This window comes from Anarrhichthys ocellatus, unplaced genomic scaffold (genome assembly GCF_004355925.1).
Source record: "Anarrhichthys ocellatus isolate YVR2014 unplaced genomic scaffold, GSC_Weel_1.0 scaffold97, whole genome shotgun sequence".
NCBI lineage: Eukaryota > Metazoa > Chordata > Actinopteri > Perciformes > Anarhichadidae > Anarrhichthys > Anarrhichthys ocellatus.
The window spans coordinates 269,638-289,279 of NW_022280127.1; the positions used below are offsets into that span (position 1 = coordinate 269,638).

Sequence of the window (19,642 nt, forward strand, 5' to 3'; positions counted from 1 at the left end):
GGGGGGGGTCTCTAAATGTGTGTTTAATTGCAAATCAGTAGCTTTTTAATGCCTAATAATCACAAGGAAAATACATACCTGAAATACTAAAAGGAGTTGGTAAATGCTTTCGGATGGCTCTCGGCTGTAAGGCAGAGTGCTGAATGAGTCTTCGGACCTGACCCCGTCTCTCCGCATTACTTCTCCTTCTGAGTGATTTTTAATCAGAGGCCCAATTCCAAACCTATCCCTCAAGGTATTCAACCTGAGGTACATTTCATTAACTTCTCTCATCTCGCCGCTGCCATTCCACTTTCGCCGCGCCGTTCTTAAAGATGCACACTCAAGCGATAATCAGATCATTCTCCACTCGACCGGAGGAGGGGAGAAGTTTCTGCAGTGATCGAATGTCAGCCGCAGAAGGGTAATGTCCACCGGGCTGCAGCTCTCTGACCGAGAGCTGGGATGTCTGCAGAGTAGCATTGCACTGGAGGTTCGCTGTCACTGTTAGACTGTTTGGAAATATAAAATGCATATTGTAAAAAAAAATGATGGAACACGATCTGAGCAGCAATTCTCTGAGACTGTTATTCCGTATTATATCTGACCATTGTTCTTATGCAGGTGCAATCATGGAGTACATCAGTGATCACCGAATCTACTAATAAATTCAGATTGAGTATGTCGGATTCATTTCGGCATACAGTATTAATGTGGCGGCAGCGACAATACAGATGGCCCAGTTTAATCACTGCAACAATATTAATACTGTATGCTGAAATGAAATGACATACTCACTGCTATGAATGGATTTGGTGATCACCAGACATTTAGATAATCGATTATTCATTCAAAGCATTTGTAAAAGGGACAGAAATTCACAAAAGGGAGAATTTCATTCTTCTCTGTGTTAGATATCATTGAAGAGTGAATATGTTTGCGTTTTGCACGATTGGTCAAATAACAAAAGATGAAGCTGAAACTTTCAGCTCTGGGAAAAAGATTTTTTACTATTTTCCTCCATTTTCACTTTCAATTTGCAAAACTCACCAACACAAAAGACATCAGACATTTTATATCTTACAGTATTGCTTTAAGGCATAAAACATTAAAGGGGAACACCACTTAAATTAAGAATTCCAATATATTGTTTGCATGCCCAAGGAAAGTTCAATCACGATTTGTGAACATGAGCTACTCTCTCCCTCAAAGCCAGAAACCAGAGTAGTGCATCTCAACCTTATGATGTCATCAGGTATAAAAGTCTGGAGGTGCTCCATGGACAATGAATTTCTTTTTATACCCAAATGAGCTTTATTCTAGTGCCCTGTTGTTGGTTGTGAAACAGAAAATGTACACGTATTCAGAACATTTCCCTAAATGCTCTCAGTGTCATCTATAACATCTTTCCCAATTCATTGTCTATGAAGTCGTTCACATTCACTAATATTTTTGGACCATCATAGGAACACCATGTATGCATTTAGAAAATATGCGTAGTTCCCCTCTAAACCACATTTTACAACACTGAAACATTACTGTACATTTTAAGATTTTCTCAGTAATCAAAAGGAAATCAATTGCAATTCTATTTAGACTTCCTGCTACTGCCGTTCATTTGAAATGGATCACAGTGCTGCAGTGCTGCTCACCAGGACAGTGCTGCCATGACATGACATGAGACATGCTTGCAGACAAGTTGTATTGATTCAGTAGTCTGTACACAAAGTGATACGCATCGAGTAAAGATGTGAACACGACTTTATAGTTTAGGTGCGAATTAAGAATGACAGTTTGGCACTTTGGTTTGTGCACATTGTAGTGAAAAGTGAACTACACTTAATGATGAATTGATTAATCAAGAGAAATAATCAACAGATGAATCGATAATGATTCGCTGTCATTAGCTGAAGCCCCACTCCTGGTAATTGAACCTGAAGAGGAGAGACAGCACAGTTGAAAAGAAAAGTCATAAAAGAGTCTTAGTATAGTATTTCACAAATAATGTCATAAAAGATCAAACTACATAAAAATGTCAAAATGTTCGAGTATAATATACCATAAAAAAGTAAAGCTTATCATAAAAGAGTAATAAACAGTCATAGTACATATAGTATGTGGGAAAAATGTAATTAAATAAGCTAAAGATGCCATTTAAATATGATATAAAAAGGTCATAATATTGTATGTCAGAAGACAAAACATATGTCATACTAAAGTTAAAGTATGTCATAACAAAGTCATAATATGGTATACATAGTATAGTCGAAAAAAAGTATTTAAATGAATACATTTGTGGCATATTCCATAGTCTGATTTGTCATGAATTATTTTAGGAAGACAAAAACAACAGGAAAAGTTGAGTTTTGAAGAGCAAGCCAAAAGACCAACACCCCCCCAAAACTGCTCGTCACAAATCACGCCTCCGGTAATTAACGAGTTCCCTAAAAATAAAACAACATTAGCCTCCCGCCTTGCACCCCTCGCCAGGCAACAGCTGGGCAGCAAGGACTCGGTGACTTCGCCGTTATTTTGGCACGGCTCGTCCGGGGTCCGCCGCGCGCCCAAGTCTGCCAGATCGATGCGGCGCGCTTCGTTTGGCAGATGAAGAACCCCCCCCCGCCCCCTCCTCAGGCTGTTGGGTCCACGCTGCGAGCTGAAGGACTACTCTCATTTACAGAGCAGTCACCTACACCCCGTCCTAGCCCTCCCTCCTGTCCTTCAGGAGGACGACTCGGGGTCCAGAGGAGCTGACTCCGGCAGATTGGTTATGGAGATCAAGCTGCGCGTGAGCCTGGTAATTAAATCTAACGCTCTGACCGTGGCTCCGAGCCCTGGACCTTCTGTCCAGGTTGTGCTCCTGAGCCCTACCTCTGATGCGCACAGTCGCCCGCCACGGACACGCCGTTTTAATTGGTCCTGGAGCTTCACCGGTCAGCTGCAGGACATTTTCCAGAGATGTGGCTCTTGATCCTGGTTTGAACTGGATTAATGTTGCCTGACTATGTCCGGTAATTTGGAATGTATTTTGATCTGCTTTGTCTGCTTTTTGTAAAGTAGTAATCTACTGTATTGTGCTGCAAACAGAAATCCCCTGATAATATCTAATCCATGCAAACTGAGCGGCATCTTTTCTTTTTTTAAGTCTCTCCTGTCATGAAAAATGAAAGAATTCTTGGCACATTTTTCTTAGCTTCTCAGTCTTTTAAAATGTCAACTTTTACTTTATTAAATAAAAAAACAAAAAGCCTACAATCTTGACCTTATTAATTCGATCTGGGACACCAGTGAATTCCATTATCATGTGTGATTACTGTTCAGGAAACAGAGAGGCCAGGCTTTGATTCATTAGGTAAACCAGTTCCCTTCATAATGCGAGTCCCTGTGCTGTCTCTCCATCTCTGAAGGCAACCCTCTGCTGTTCAACTCCTCCATGCAGCCCGACTTGACGGTGGGACGGACGTACAGCACGCCCCTCTGCTTCCAGGACAGCACAGACAAAGAGCTCTTTGACCCCCTGCCGGACATCAAGGTCAAAGTCCAGAGCTCCTTTATGGTTTCGCTAGGCGTAGCCGAACGGGCTGAGTTCCACGCCAAAGGCCCCGCCGAGACCTTCCCGCGGGACCTGAGCCGGGACTACAGCGGCACCGCGGACAGACGAAAGAAGGGCCTGGTCACCCTCAACGGGCCCTTCAGCACCGGCAGAGAGCAGCCGAGGACCAACGGCGTGTTCGGCCACCCCGGGGGACGCCTGGTGGTGCCAAACGCCGGTGAGCTTCACAGGAAGTGGATGAAAGTGCAGCGTTCGTTACAGGCGCTACCTCTGTCTTTTGTCGTGTTGATAGCGAAAAAGGAAGCTCACACAGCGTGTTCTGAGTTTCCATAATGAGAGGCGGCAGCAGCTGCTGCTCATTATGGAAGCCGCCGTGAACCGGCGCTGTTTAGCATGAGGCGCAGCCTTCCCAGAATGCCTCGCGACACAACAAACATCTATCGTGTCCCCACCATGTTGTTCTCCACGTCCCTGGTGCTCGCTGTTAAACGATCCGCTGTGTGCGCATCAAGACAGTGCAGTTCGTCTTTGTTGTGTTTTGTGGGCACGCACACACCCACACACACAAGAAAAAAGTGGTGCACTGAACTTTTCTCGGCTCTAGAAGGTGGTACACTGTCTAAAAACTGATCCAAATCAGTGGCTTCCAACAAGGCTATGAATAGAATAGAACAGAACGAAGAGTACTAAACACATATCCGTTGACAGCAGATAATCAGAGAATAAAACAAAATGATGGTTTATTCATTAATATACATCTATAAAATAATAAGGATACTACATTAATACATGAATGTGGTATGAAAAAGCTGTTTTTTTATTTGAAAGTCCTGTACTTTTTGGTTGCCAAAAGCCCCCGTATGGTTCTTCCTGGAGTTCAGGATCTGCAGACTGAGGGAATAAAAGATGAGAACTGTCTGTCTGGGTGTCCATGGCTTCGTCCCGTCTTCTGACAGTATAAGTCACACAGCCTGGTCTGGGGCTTCCTAATTATTTATCTGGCTATTCCATCTGCTCTAGCCTTTTCCTGAGCCTGTAGTTCCAGAGAACAACCAACCAGGAAATGTGCTTATTTGCTTTCTTGCTAGATGAGAAGCCTGACACCACTCTAAATGTCTCGACACTTAGCTTAGCTTAGCTGAGCTTAGCATAAAGACTAGAAACGGGGAAACAGTTTGCCTGGCTCTGTCCAAAGATAAGAAAATCCACCAAACAGCATCTCTCACTAATTAGCATATTCCATCGTGTTTGTTTAATTTGCCTGACTATTTGTTAACTGTAAGCAGTGACTTCCTGAAGTCATACACTGGTTGCCTGGCAACCCCGGATGATGAAAAAAATAAGTTTTGAGGAAAACTTTGACTTGACCCCGTGACCAAACTCTCTCCACACACAGCATATGATTCTGCAGGGAAGAATACTACAACCCTTTGTATTTTATGTCTAGAAAAAACAATACAATTTAAAGCCTTCAGAATCCACCAAATGTAACTGTTCTTCAGGTTGGTAATATACAATGCTGGGGAAGTGACACGTTCCAGACCTGGTGAAATCCAGCCTGGTTCATCATGATCACTTTGTTATCAGCAAAGCACTACTTTGACAGTGAGCCAGAAGAGCTTACGGCTTCACCCAAGAGGAAGGTTTTCGAAAAAAAAAAGGTCACATCGTCTGTCCAAGTTATATTTAAAGGGATAGTTCCAATGTTCTGAAGTGGGGTTGTACAAATGCTTATCCGTAATCAGCTACCCACAGTAGATGGCGGTCGGCACGACTCGATTTGAATGAAGCACGCAGGAGTACGGGTGCCTCAAAGATTCAATATTATTTTCTCTGCTTTACCTTGCCACCAGACAGCCCCAGGGAACTGGAGCCGTTATCTTCAAAATCACAAGACCCCTTAGACAAATGCAGGAATAAAATAATGATATAACAATACTTTTATTTGAAATAAGGTGGATACGTAAAATGAAATAGGTTTCTTTAGGTGGCTGAAATATGTTCTGCTGTCATTTCCGTCCACTAGAGTGCACTACTTTACGCTTGTGCCGGTACGCCTGTCGGCTTCTTCAAACTGGGGGCGTGCTGACCGCCATCTGCTGAAGGTCAACAACTGACTATTGATGAGCACCTCATACACCCCCACTGAAAACACACCAGAACTACCTCTTTCAACTAGAAACAAATCCAGCTCCTTTTTCTTTCTACAAACAAAGTAGCAGAAGAGGAAAATGAGCAAACAAAAATGAGATAGTTGACCCGTGTCACTGTCGGTATTCTGTGTTCAGGGATTTAAGCACCACACATGTTTGCTGCTCAGCCTTCAGGAGATGCTACATACAAAACTGAAAAGAAGTTGAATGTGGTCTTAGGTGAGAAAATCACTAAAGTGAATGTTCTTTCTTACTATGAATACATCTCCTCAGACCTTAAACATTACAAGCTGTTGCTAAGATCCATCAGTGGCGTTGCCAGAGCAGGTAGCTGTTTGTTATTCCTCCACATACTCTCAGGCAAAGGCAAACGGGGTCGCGCTGTCATAGAGTCTCGCCAACACAAATGGAGGATTTTTTCACCGGTTGTCGCCGGGTCAATGGTCTGCGCGAACCGCTGCACTCGCGGCCCTCTTCTGTGGCCCTCGTGTACGTAGCCGAGGTGAGGCGAAATCAGCCTCCTGCGGCCGTCTTGCCGGCTGAGGGGTCTGAGTGGATGAGTCAGTGCTGTCAAGTGCAGCGCTCACGCAGCCTGCTCTGGAGGAACCGCTATTCATTAGAATGAATAGCCATCTGCAGCACTTCACTGCAGATTACTGGAGTCACCTTAGTGATACGGAACCCAAATAGCAACATTCCTCACATCTGTGCAGTTCATGAGAGTGGATTTACACAAACTATAGAAATGCATATTTCCTCACTCACCTAGTGGAGATTGTTTTACTTCAATAGGTTTTGAGATATCTGCCTCTATCCCAAGACAATGGAGATGTAAATATTTAATGGATTCAATTCAGAAAACGTCATTAAACGAATTTAGCAGCAACATGTTTCTCTGGAAACAACATCCTGAGACCACACTTTAAACATTTTAACTACTTTTCTACAAAAGACGTGGTCCCTATGTGAGAACAGATGAAGAAAACACAGAGAACTAAATAAAAGCACATGAAGAAAATATCTTCGTCACTTTCACAACACGTACAGCACGCGAGCCATTTAAGATGTACTACAAGTCAACAACTCAGCAGTGATGCTGGAGAACAAACTCCTTATGTTCATGTTAGTTTTTAACATTTGTGACTGAGTGATTCCAATATCACCAGCGAAACAGCTAGCGTTAGCATGTTTGTCCGTTTTTGGAACTTTTGAAAAGGTTTCAAAATAAAGTGAAGGGGTCCTGTGATAATTAATGGGACGGTTAGTTTTGTTTTAAAATATTGGAGTTTTGTACATACACAACTTGTGACCCCTTAATACAGGTATTATGTAGTATTTGTAGTGCCGTAGAGCAACTTCGTTCTGACCCCCGACTGGTCAACGTTTTGTCACGGCCCTCATGTGTGATAATGAGGGGCCCTTTAGTGTCTGCATGAGATGCACCGACGCTTCAACCAACTCCAACTTAAACCCATTGTCGTCATTATCAGACGCTCGCACAGACCTTCACCCAGAAGACCGCTGTTGGTGTTCTGTGAGAAATATCAATGTTGTCTTCTTTTACCTTACTTTTGAAGTATGACATTACACAAAAGTACTTAATATATGCAACAAACATGCTTATTTGAACCCAAACCCATAGAAACCCTTTTCATTCACATATTTTGAGGGGAGAGGTCAAGGGACCCCTTTGAAAATGACCATGCCAGTTTTCCTTCATTCAAATTGAGCCTAACTTTGCAGCGTTAATCAACCCGCTTCCAGACAAGCTACTATGACGTGGCTGGTCGTCTAGCTTCATATGATGCCAGTATCGTCCCCCTCAATTAATACTCAGCTCGTTTAGCCTCTTAACGACAGTGGTGTGTCACTCAGAGGGTTAAATATTGCAAGACTTTTAACACAGCACAAGAAATCCAGCTGTATCTGACAAGCTTCACATCTGTCAGTTCTCTCATCTCAGCCTCCACCAGCACCAAACACGAATTGTTATTTAATGAAAACAAACTGCTTGAAAGGCACATTCAAGAGATGAATGAGGTCTTACAAAGTATTATTTTTATATAGAGCTGAAAAAAAAAAAAACATCTTTATCTGTCATCTCCCACTCTTCTTCTCTGAACCTTTTTATTTCATAAAGCGGGGCTTTTACATGCTCTCATCTCCTCTCAAGTCACACAGAGGCAGATGAATAGTGGCAGGCATCAGTGGCAGGGCAGTGCTGCTCTGCAGAACTCTCTCTCCTTGCTTCTTGAAAGGTGTTGCATAATCAAAAGTGTAGCGATTCAGAAGGAATGGAAAGATTTCTTCTGGACAGTCTCTAATTCAGACAAACGTTTTTTACAATTCAAATATTCAAATATTGATTGATGTGCCTCTTTATGCCTATTCAGGCTGCTGAGGTGAACCTTGACTGGATGACTGGGTTTAGTTCTTTGTCTGTTTCAGATTTTGTTTGATAGATTCAAGTCCCAGAAGTACCATCATGTCAGTGAAAATAATTGCTGTGACTAATATGTCCCTAAACTCCGAAATGGGATCTCTCCATTCGCTTTTGGGATTATTGGGGAAAATAAGCTCTGTGGCAAACAAACGTATGAGACCCTTTCGCCACATGTTAGAAACGGACTTTTGGGATATTTACTGACGTATTTTCCTCTTGTGGAACCAAACTTTACTGTATTTTAGGACCTTATTTCAGGCATCTCACTAAAAAACCCATTCATTGATTTCGAGACGAGGGAACCTGAAGTGCAAACATGCCGACTCATTTCTCGGTTTGACGACTCATTCCTGCCGCACTCTATAATATATGAGGTCAGTCTGTGGGAAAAAGTTCCCTGCAGTGAGCCAAATTCAGCAGGCCATAGACACTCTCTGGTGCCAACAGTATGTGCTAAGAACCAATGGGAGCCTGTGCGATGTCATAATTAGACAACACATCATGCAGATATATTTATATTGGAAACCATTGGGGATGTAAATGTATTATTTACCTAATTTCTGTGTCATCATAAATAAATGCAAGATGGCGTTCTATATCTCGAGAGACTGGAAAAAGAAAAAGGGAAAACAAAACGAGAGAGAGTTTACAGTTTATTTCCACCTAATCTCTGACTCCAATGATTCAAACATTTACCCAAACTAAGTGTGCTGAGGATTTTTGAACAAAATAGACAATGATAAGATAGTGACAACAACTTTAGTTTTGTATGAACGGGTAGTTGAAAGTGCTTTACAATAGACGTGAAGACAACATCTGACTAAAACAGAGAGAGAAAACTTTAAGCTAATTTGAAGAAGAATAAAATGTGACAGAATAAGATGTAAAGTGCAAGTAAAAATAGGTTAGAGTACGTGTAATGAAAAAAGTTTTAAAAGTTCACACAGTTTGCTCAAAACTGTGTATTTGTTCCATCAACTCCTGTCTCATACTTGTCCTCTAAACATTCCTCATTAAAAGTGAACGGTGCAACACAGCAAATACGTTTCCTCCATATTCTCTCTGGCTCAAAAGTCAGCACTGTTAAGAAGGCTCGCTATTTGTCAAGAGCACAAAGACACAAATTTACTTGCCTTCATGATTGAATCCACCAATGGCAGCGATTCCATTGGAATTAATTGCATTTTGGGATCTGGGCGTTTTGAATGCTGGTGTGTTATTATGCTGAACTCTGTGTTTTTTCTACAGGACACAACAACTGGCTTTAGATTAAATCACAGGTGGAGTTTAAACTTTAGCTTTTGAGCACACGGGGTTTAAGAGACCATGTGGTTTTGTTAGAGACAACACACACCTGTCATCACTCTGTAGTGATGGAGTAAAGTCAAATATGTCTGTGCTCTGCATGTTCGGGACCTTGACATGGGAGGCTGCTGTTCACGGACAACAGACAGTCAATGTTTTTTACCCATGACAACGGAAATTTCCCCAACAGTCTTTGTGCCTGAACTTACCAAACCTTAATCTTTGGCCTAACTGTGCTGTGTGTTGATGAATCCATGGCGCTGAAGTAGCAGGTTTTTGATTGAGATTTCTTTCTCTGGGTCCCGCCCTTCTGTCAGTTTCATCTTAGATCTTTAATATTCTCTCACATGAATGTATGTTTATAATAGTAACAGGTTTTAGACATCATAACAGCAATCTGTATTTATTTAGACTTTTATTTTGAAGGAGCAATGGGCGGACCAGAAGCTCAGATCGAAATTCAGAATCCCGATGCTAATGGCCATGCACAATACAAATGATCTTACACCTGCTGCTACAGCAAACTAATAAATACATCCTCCTTCACTTTGTGATACATTTATGATGATTAGTGTTTGCATGTACTAAGATAAGTGTTTCATTTTTATAATCCCACTGCCTAAAATTCACATTGAGTTTGGTTAACTTTATTGTTTTCTATGTCACGGTTCATTCCAGTAAAAAGAAGCTCTCATGAATATTGTCACAACCCCTGCATGTAGGACATGCTGTGAGCCCTTATTTTCACCTCCACTGTCAGGCTGTTGGAGTTGTTGCTGTTGACACATTTCTGTGTGTTTTTCCAGGGGTCAGCCTGCTGGTGCCTCACGGAGCCGTGGCTGAAAATATGTCCTGGGAGATGCACATGGTGATCAATCAGGGAGAGGCAAGGTGAGACCAGAGTTTACCCAAATATCATTTCGAGCATCTATCCGTCTGTCAGTCTCCCGCTATCTTATCATCCATCTCGCCTGACTCTCCATCCCCCGTCCCCACTGTCCTGTTTCCCTCTAATTATTTACCGTCCTTTGGTACTTTCGTTACGGCCGCAGTCGGCGCTCAATAGGACCTTCACCTCTCGACACTTAGTTGTCTCGCTGATGCAGGTTATAAAGTTTCAAGTTTAACGCTGTCACACGCAAACAAAAGATCTGGAATTGTAAATGTTTGGGGATGTCACTTGCAAAAGACAAACCTGCAAAGATTGTGAGAACGCTTTCCCAAAAATGTGTTCGGCCATCTCTCAATACTTACTCTGAGTTCATTGGTTCCTATTAAAGACTTTACGAACAACTCGCATATCCTTTTGATAAAAGGTCATTTCCCAAAACAGCTGGACACTGCAGAGTCTAGCAAACGTTACTCAACAGATGGAAATAGTGTTTTGTTGAGGACTACTTTCAGTGGCGGATTAATCCACATTTGACGCTGTTTTGAGTATAAACAGCTGCAGAATGGTGTCAGGGTCTTTCCTGGCTCAAAATGAGGCGGAGGTTGTGCCATCCTGATCACGTCGTAGGTCCTAGGTACTGTTTGGTCAGTGAGCTAAATTGTGGTAAAAACTGTTGTGCTGTGTTCACACCAATTTTTTCTCGACGTGATTACATACAAAGCCAATGCAAAAGGCAGGGGAGTAGCTGCAACATCGTGCCGGGCGGAATGAGAAATTGAGGAAAGAAATATTGTAGCCATAGGTGTGCACCCAGAGCCCTACGATACCTCACATCTGTACAGAGAGTATACGGTTTATGTGTATAAATCTTATGCTACAAACAATTCTATGATCAATCCATTTGATTGATTGTAGAATGTTTAGCCTACTTTTCTTTAGTCATCTTTTTTTCTTCGCTGTGGTGGCGAAGACGTTACCAGCGGAACACTGCGGCGCATATTCATTTGAAAGTGCAATAACCGATGGTGTAATTACATCACTCACCCACCTACTCAGTCAGTGGCAGACTTTGGCGGGCTCCCGCTTTTTAGGGTTCCAGTCAAAAATGCACAATTGCCAGAAACCCATGAAGTGCAATGCTTGTTAGGAAATGGTGTTTTCCATGAAGACACAGGAAGTCAGAGTTTTGCCGCGAACTGGAGGCGGGACGGAATTTGACCGATGCGGCCGCCTCGTAATCCTTAATGCAGGAAGGAACATGTCACCCGGTGCGACAGTGAGGCACATCTCAACAAGAGAACTCCCATGGGACACAGGGAAAAGATAGATCAAACTATGATACACACACAACACATTCATTGTGGATTTGACTCTTTTCCTGGAATTTGTTGACATGGACATAGAATATCTTTTACCTTATCCTGTAGAAATTGATAAAAGAAATTGATAAAATTGATAAAGAGATCAATTAATAATAAGTAATCTAAGTTGTTATTAGTTGCCCACACATTTCTACTTTAAGTAGGCTGCTGACTGTGTTTGCTTACAAACATAAAGAATGTGTATATGCAATCCAAAAACATCAAGTTTACTTCGAAAAGAAACACTTTTTCATTTTGATCACTTAGTTTCGATTGTTGCCTCCATTATAATTATTATAAGTATTATTATAATGACTTTTATTATAAATAATGAAGTTATTATTAACTCTAATATTATTTTTATTGTATTGTTGTTGTTATTATTGTATAGTTGTCGTTGTTGTTATTATTAGTAGAGACAGTGGTTGTAGTTGTAGCACTAACATATTGGTAAAGAACCATAATTATGGGCTTTTCAATGCAGTCATGCGTATAGACATGACTGCATTGATAATAGATGTATTAGTGGGCAGTAGTGCAGTCAGACCCTCCTCGTGGTCTTCCCCGCCTCTCTGTGTGTTTACTGTCAGGCTGTGTGACAGACGTGGCCTCTCTCCCACTTCCTGTCCTGACCAGTCCTCTAGGTGCCGTGCTACTGGCGTTCTTTTCCAGAAGCCCCTCCACAGGTGATAGTCTGGGCTTTGATGTCCCAGCTGCTGGGGAGAAACACAAGTTCACGCTGTGCGCCCCTGGGAGGAAGGGGCTGTGGAAAGTTGAGTCCTTCATTTAACCAACCGACTCGTAGGATCCAAAGTCAAACCTCCAATCTCTTTTCTTTTTGTCCCCACTACTCTGCGGAGAGTCAATATGTAGTTATGTACTCCACTCGGTGTCAACAACGTGGTGTTCTGGAAGAGAGTCACGACCCGGGAAGCTCGTTTAAACGAGGATGAGTACGGTGATGAATGAAGAGTGGCGGCGGAATCGAAGGCGCAGACGTCTCCCGAGGCCTTTCATCTTTGCAGCTCGCGCATTATGTATTCCGACCACAGCTAGGTAACGACCCTCGGATGGACTCAGCGTCTCTCCGGGGGGTGGGGGGGAGAGAGCCACCTCCCCACGGAGAGCCACAAGGGCTTTCCAGTTTCCTTTGAAGTGTCACTGTTTATTCACACTGCTCCGCTTGAACAAAGTCGCGTGGACAAAGGAGACCCCACAAACTGCACACAAACTGCACACACATTTGCGTCGGGTTTAAATAATAAAGATTGAAATAATAAGATGCAAACGGTGCCGGATCGAGTGAGCTATGCGTGTAAAATTTTAAAGGCACTCAGTCTAATTTTTTTACTGATCTCAAGGAATGCCGAGCAGCTTCACTTTGTTGTCTGTGGGGTTACAATATGGTATATAGAACCCATGAATCTCAGGCTTTTTTGCAGCAAATCCTCTACAGCGCAGTGTTGTTGAAATGTATAGTGCGTGTGTAATCCATGACGCCTCTATACATCTTTACAAGAGGATCCCGAGCTGCCTTCATCTCCTGTTATACACTTTCACCTGCCAGCACAAAGCGTCGGGTTTCCTCCCGCTGGTTTATCCACCTTTGAAACGCATCAAAATATTTCAGGCTTCAACCTGACAGTATGTGTTTCTGACCACAGATGAGCTTTTCAAGTGCTTTTCTTTCTTTCTTTCCGTCGCTTGGTGTGAGCTGGGGGATGCTTACTTTAGACACCTATATTTCTCCCTGTGGGCTGTTGTGCTTGTCATCTCAGCCAGCTGTCAATCACTGTCTGCATCCTGGAGGCCCGGAGGACACGGGGAAAAAAACGCTGCAGCGTCCAAGCCCCCAAACCCTGTCCAACCTCCTCCTCCACACCCTGATAGGGTTCCATTAAAGCTTATTTTTTCTTCTTTTTTTTTAAATGTGTTCTTGGAGCTTTTCAAAGGCTCATCTAAATCTTTTGAAGGCACAGTTTTGCTTAGGTCAGACATATTGCCTTCTGCCTCCGAGGTTTTATGGGGCGCTTTGTATTGCGAGATAAATCCCTCAATCTATTGAGGCAGAAACGGCTTTGTCCTGGTCGGAAAAGAGCTTTTAATGATGAAACTAGTTTCCATATGTGTGCTTTATGTAAGAGGTGACCATTTGGGACATAGTGCTGCTTGTTATTTGTTGTGGTCCAGACGTTCCCGGTTCGGTTTTATTGTACAAAACAGACAAAGAAAAACTCAGAACACACAAAGCGCTTTGCAGAATCTGTCCTCTAGAGTTTGAGAGTTAAGACGATAATCTAGTATACGTGGTTGTCGGTAGAAGTGCACCAGCACGTATGGGTGTGACACGGCGTCCTGCAGGGATGTTCGGCCCTCTGGTCAGACTCTCAGCTCAGCAGAGTGGCTGATCTGGGTTTTTTTCTGGATGGAGAGCTGTAGCAGCTCCTCCATGAAGCGACCAGCTCTCACGGTCCACAGATCCACACGCATGGACACGTCGCTCGTGGTTTCGGTCCAGAGCACTCAACTCTCTGTCCTCACCAAGGTGACATTAAACTTTTGAAATGAATAGCTGTCGAAGTTCAAACTGAGATCCCAGAAGACTTCCTCTACCCATTTACACTAACGTGAGGACAGAGGCCTTCGCCTGCCTGCTGTTGTGTGTGGCTTGTGTGATGCAGGTTCACATCTCATCACAGCAGCATGTACAGTATGCCATTGAAGTCACGTGCTTCACTTACCTCAGCCAAGTGCAAAAACCTTTCAAGAGTTTTCAGCGTCAAGTTTACATTTTGGACTGATGGGCCCGCTAGAGAACAGCTCATAGAACATCCAGAATTGAGAAGAAGAATGAATTTGCTTATTAGATTTTGATATATTCTGCCCGTTAGATTTTGTATATGAGCAAACTTTGGCCCAATAGTGGTGTTGGAGGAAAAACCGAGGGATCATTACATCATCCTCCGAGAACCATGAATATAAGCAGCAAATTTCATAGAAATCTTGAAAGTTGTTGAGATATCTTGTGTTGAATAAAGTGTAAAGGGCAGACTGCCCAACATCGATTGGCATTGCAATCCCTAAGGCCCCACCAATAAATCAAGCACGTCTTCAAAGTAAGACCTGTATTAATGACATGTTTAAAGGATTTCATTGCTTTATTTTCAGTGCAATACAAACTTTGAAAATATAAAGTTTGTTTTAAAGGGATGGGGATTAAAGTGGACATTGATTTTCAGTACGGCCATCATCTTTTCCATTTGCTGTTGAAAAAGACCCATGAGTCAGCTAACATCCATCCACACACACACACACACCCGCGCGTGAGTCCTTTATTGACTTCATCAAAACAAGAACATCGGACTTTGGAAAGTGAACAATTGACTGCTAGGCATTCAGGTTCCGTTGATGGACTCATAACCAATAACTATGAGCCTGATACGTTGTACTGACGAGTATAGAGTACATCGGGATGGATGAACCTCTGAAACAGCAGTTGAAGGTGCGATGTGTGAGATCTGGACACCTGTTCCAAACAAACAGAGGGCTATGATTCTGCTATTATTGGTGCTACTACTGCTATTATGTCGTATGTCGTATGATGTCGTATGTTGTGCAGATTGTAAAGCCCCCTGAGGCAAATTTGTTATTTGTGATATTGGGCTATACAAATAAAACTCTATTTTATGAATTGAGGACAGGCTGGACGCTACAGTGACTCACAATCGCCGATCGAGGTACAAGTGGTGTTACAAGACGGGACGGACCGGGGCTAGCTGGTTAGCACACTCATCTCAGTAGATATCTCTGCAACACAAAACATAGACGTCTTTGACACGCCGACACTGTGACTTCTTCACGTCCGGTTGAAGATAAAGTTCATTTCAAATTCTGGCCATATCTTACACATTGCACCTTTAGAGCTCAAGACACTGAAATTCGCCATAATGTAGTGTTCATGGCAAAAATGGCATATTGGTATGATCAATATTAAAAGCAGTAGTGGCGGTAGTAAATGTGGCCCGCACATTATATTTCATGGTTGTTTTGGATATGATTTAAGAAGCAATGTGTTTAGTACAAAAGCGAGACAAATACACAGTAAGGCTTAACTTGACAAAACATGCCACTGTTTCTGTGTCACTGCACTGTTGCTTCTGAAGTTATTTATAGTTTTAGAATCGCCCTCTCAATGATAAGTGACCAAATAGCATGATGACTTGTTTCAAGTGATTAACCGTGTTGCTTACACTCATATGCCCAGTCAAGTGGGGCTACAGAGGGCCAAGGTCTGGGATCACAGATGAAGTCAAAGTTGGTGCAATAGTCATTATAAATCAAGGCACAGAGCACTGTGATGTTGTTTTTAAACAGATCGGCCATTAGCTTAAGGTGTCGTTAAGGTTTTACAGTGTTTAACTTTGTCAGTCCTTGATTACTGAAGTCGTTGTGATGAAGGCCTTGCAGTTGAAAGGAGACGGTAGCAGAAGATAGATGTTGTGAATGATCGAAGCAGGAGAACTAAAAGTGCATGCCTCTGCGAGATATTTGGAGCGATGTACGGAGCCTCACCTCTAGATGCCTGTTTGATTAATGTATCCATGCGCCACATAAGGTGTCCGCGTCAAAAATGGACAAAAGCACAGTGGGACAAGCAGGTGGGAGACTACAAGCAAATAAAGGCGAAGCTAATGGAGCGTGCTAATGTGTGCATTTATTAAGCCCGCCGCCTCCTCTCCGCTGGCCCAATCTGCCAGTTGGCACGGCTCCCTGGGTCTCCGAGGGAGTGAGTCATTGCTCACTTTAAATAATGCAGCTCGTCGAGGGGCTCCAGTAGCTGCGGCGCAGAGCCCTTCGCCATGATGACAAGTGGAATTGAGAGAGTCTGCCGGCTTCAGACGCTTCTTTAAGGTCGCTGCCCGACTCTCAGGCTGGTTAAGGAGGAGGTAGTCTGCTCCTTGCCTGCACTTTGCATTTAGTGTGTGATCAGGCTCTGCGCTGTTGGCTGAGGGATCGAGTGCTCCCTCCGGAGCAGTCCGGAGAAGGGGTTTTGCTGTTGACATAACAGAAACACCGACTGTGAGCTCAGGGTGAGTGTGCAATGAGATGGAGGGTCAAATGTTGAGGCAGTACTTTGGAAGTCTGGAGTCGTGGTAGTGGAGCAGCCAGAAAGAGCATTTACCATGAAGCAGCATTTCATTCAGATATGCCATTGTAATAGTTCAGATGCTTACTTAACATGTCTCTTCATGAAAAAGAAAAAACGTTTTGAGGAGTTGGGCTAACACAGGGGTCGACAACCTTTACTATCCAAAGAGCCATTTTTCCCTATTTTCCACCAAATTAAATTTGTCTGGAACCGCAAAAGCTATTTGATATCACAGCTTATAAAGTTTTATATATAGTTATATTATATATACAAAAACTATAGTTTGTTGTATTTATGAAATCATAGAACAAGAATAAAGACAATTCTTGACATGTCATTGCTATTTTACCTGTTATAACAATATCAAACTCTTATTAAGAGGAGAAAACCTGCTCAGTTTGCTGCAACAGTTGAGAAATCGCTCTTTTTCGCTCATCTCCAGCATGATACTTTTCAGCAAATGCTGTGTGTTTGTTCTGGAAGTGACTTTCAACATTACATTTTTTGTTGTCTGCAGATTTCTCGCCACATATCAAGCATACGACGTCCACACAGAATTAAACTCTCAATTTTTCTCCGTGACTTTTCTTTTTTTGGATTTATCCATTTATAGTTTACCGAGGGCGAGGGTCTGCAAACATGATTAGCCACCTGCAGAGAAAGGCGCTTGACAGCGACATAATAGGATGTGACGCACATTTTAGTTGACAAAATATTAAAACATTTTTTATTTTCAGTGACACAGTATCACCTCAAACTCCAAGATAAGAGGTGTTCCCTTTGAAAGATTGTCCACTGGGCAAAAAATAAATTAAAAATAACCGTTATCTATTTCCATGTTATTTTTTGTCAAAGCCTGAGGCCATGTCCACACTACTATGTTTTCATTTGAAATCACATGTTTTGCTACATTTACACTGAGCGTCCACACTACGCCGGAGTTTTCAACACCGAAAACGGAGGAGTTTGAAAACTCCGGGGTTACGTCTTCGTGTGGACGACCGTAAACTTATAAGTTTAGAAACGATGACGTAGACGCCCACGTTCGGTACTTGATTGGTTCTTAGCAGTCACGACGTGTCCTTCCCTGATTCGTCAGGCCCCTATCACGCGACCCTTTCCTGGAAGATCACAAACAACAACAGCATTGATTACCGATTGACTACCAGGTTAATTCAACATGGACAACTCATTACAGGTGTTGCTGACCTTGTTGTCTTTACTAGCAGCTTAAATTCAATCTTTCTGCGGAGGAAGCAGCTGTTATTGGAGCGATTAGTGAGCGGCGTGTCCAGCGGCTTTATCAGACCTACGGAGTGGCCGTCTGAAGTCACGTTAGCGGCTTTGAGCAACCGGCACCTACTCGCATGCCCAGTGTACGTGAATAGTGACGTGATATTCGTTTTCAGGCGTTTTAGTCTGGATGGAGATCATCTCGAAAACGATGCTGAAACGCCGTGTGGACGGAGATCGTTTTTGTTTGTTAAAACTCCGTTTTAAAACGAAAACGTATTAGTGTGGATGTAGCCTCAAGGAGCCACAACAGAGGGGCTGAAGAGGGTTGCCAACCCCTGGGCTAACAGAAGGAATAAATAAAGTTAGAGTAGCATTTTTGAAACGGTTAAGAGTTAACGGTTAAGCGTCATTGCATTGCAAGAAGACGATCAGGTCTGTGGTGTATCATTTGCCATTTAAAGCAGGCTGTTCTCATTCGCTGTTTGTACATTTACCTAGAAAAAAGTAATGCATGATAACTCGTGGAACCCGCGTAGTCGTGAGCAAGGAAGGAGGTCAGCGTAGCATAAAGACCGACAAAGAGAGTTAAACTAAAAGTAAAACTAAAAGTCCATGTTGACTTATTTTAATTAACGTAACTTTTACTTTTTTTACTTTTGTCATGTAACTTACATACTTCTCTAACGCCGCATACACATGATACGTAACAAGTGTACATATTGTACGTCATAAATGTACTTATTTTAACCCAAACTACAATCCTTTCCTAAACAAAGTAATTTTCTCGCATGGACTGATTGTGCACTGCAGAAGATTACTCAGGCACACCGATCGCTCGTGTTGCCCGACATTCGTAGGAGAACACGAAAAAAAAAAAATTAAAAGGGATGATTTTATCCAAAAAGCAGCACAGTGAGAGGATACATTTGCAGCATGGCTGTGTGTGGCTCAGTGGGAAACCACCATGGTACTTATGTCGTGATGTATAGGTGGACAGCGACGTGATGTGACTCCATCAGTCTTTCTTCACACAAAAGTAATGAGCAATCTCTGAGCACCAGAGAATGAAATGAGTTAGAGAATGAGAAAGAAGTAGATGTGGAAATGCTTTTATTAGGCATTGAGAATGTGGACGGTGGCATTTATAAAATATGAAGGATAATTCTGGTAATTCTAGTTGTGGCCAAGATTTGCAATGATTAATATTGATGTATTTTTATTAAATGCTTAGATCTGGGAATGTGGCAAATGGACTTGTACTTGAACAGCGTTTTTCTAGACTTCCGACCACTCAAAGCGCTTTAACACACAACATGTCATTCACCCATTCATACACTGATGGCAGCAGCTACCATGCATCAGGGCATTCATAAACCGCAGGGAGACATTCATGGGCTTAAGTGTCTTGCCCAAGGACACATCGAACTGCTGATCCTCTGACTGAAGGACGACCTGCTCCTCCACTGAGCCACAGTCACCCTCTATCACTAAATACAAGAAGGACAAGCAGTCAGACAATTACACAAGTTATAAAACAGCTTCCAAATTTAGCCAAACTCATTGAAAGAGAA

The 19,642-nt window shown here is 42.6% G+C and overlaps 1 protein-coding gene across 1 annotated transcript in view; it reads left to right on the plus strand.

Annotated features, from left to right (window-relative positions):
- The window catches only part of LOC116399015 (netrin receptor UNC5D-like), a 172,730-nt gene that overhangs the window by 118,145 nt on the left and 34,943 nt on the right, over window positions 1–19,642 (plus strand). Inside the window, exons 4-6 of the mRNA XM_031875834.1 lie at window positions 2,705–2,776; window positions 3,359–3,749; window positions 10,240–10,324. Coding sequence (XP_031731694.1) covers window positions 2,705–2,776; window positions 3,359–3,749; window positions 10,240–10,324 — 548 coding nt within the window. The remainder of the gene's footprint in view (window positions 1–2,704; window positions 2,777–3,358; window positions 3,750–10,239; window positions 10,325–19,642) is intronic.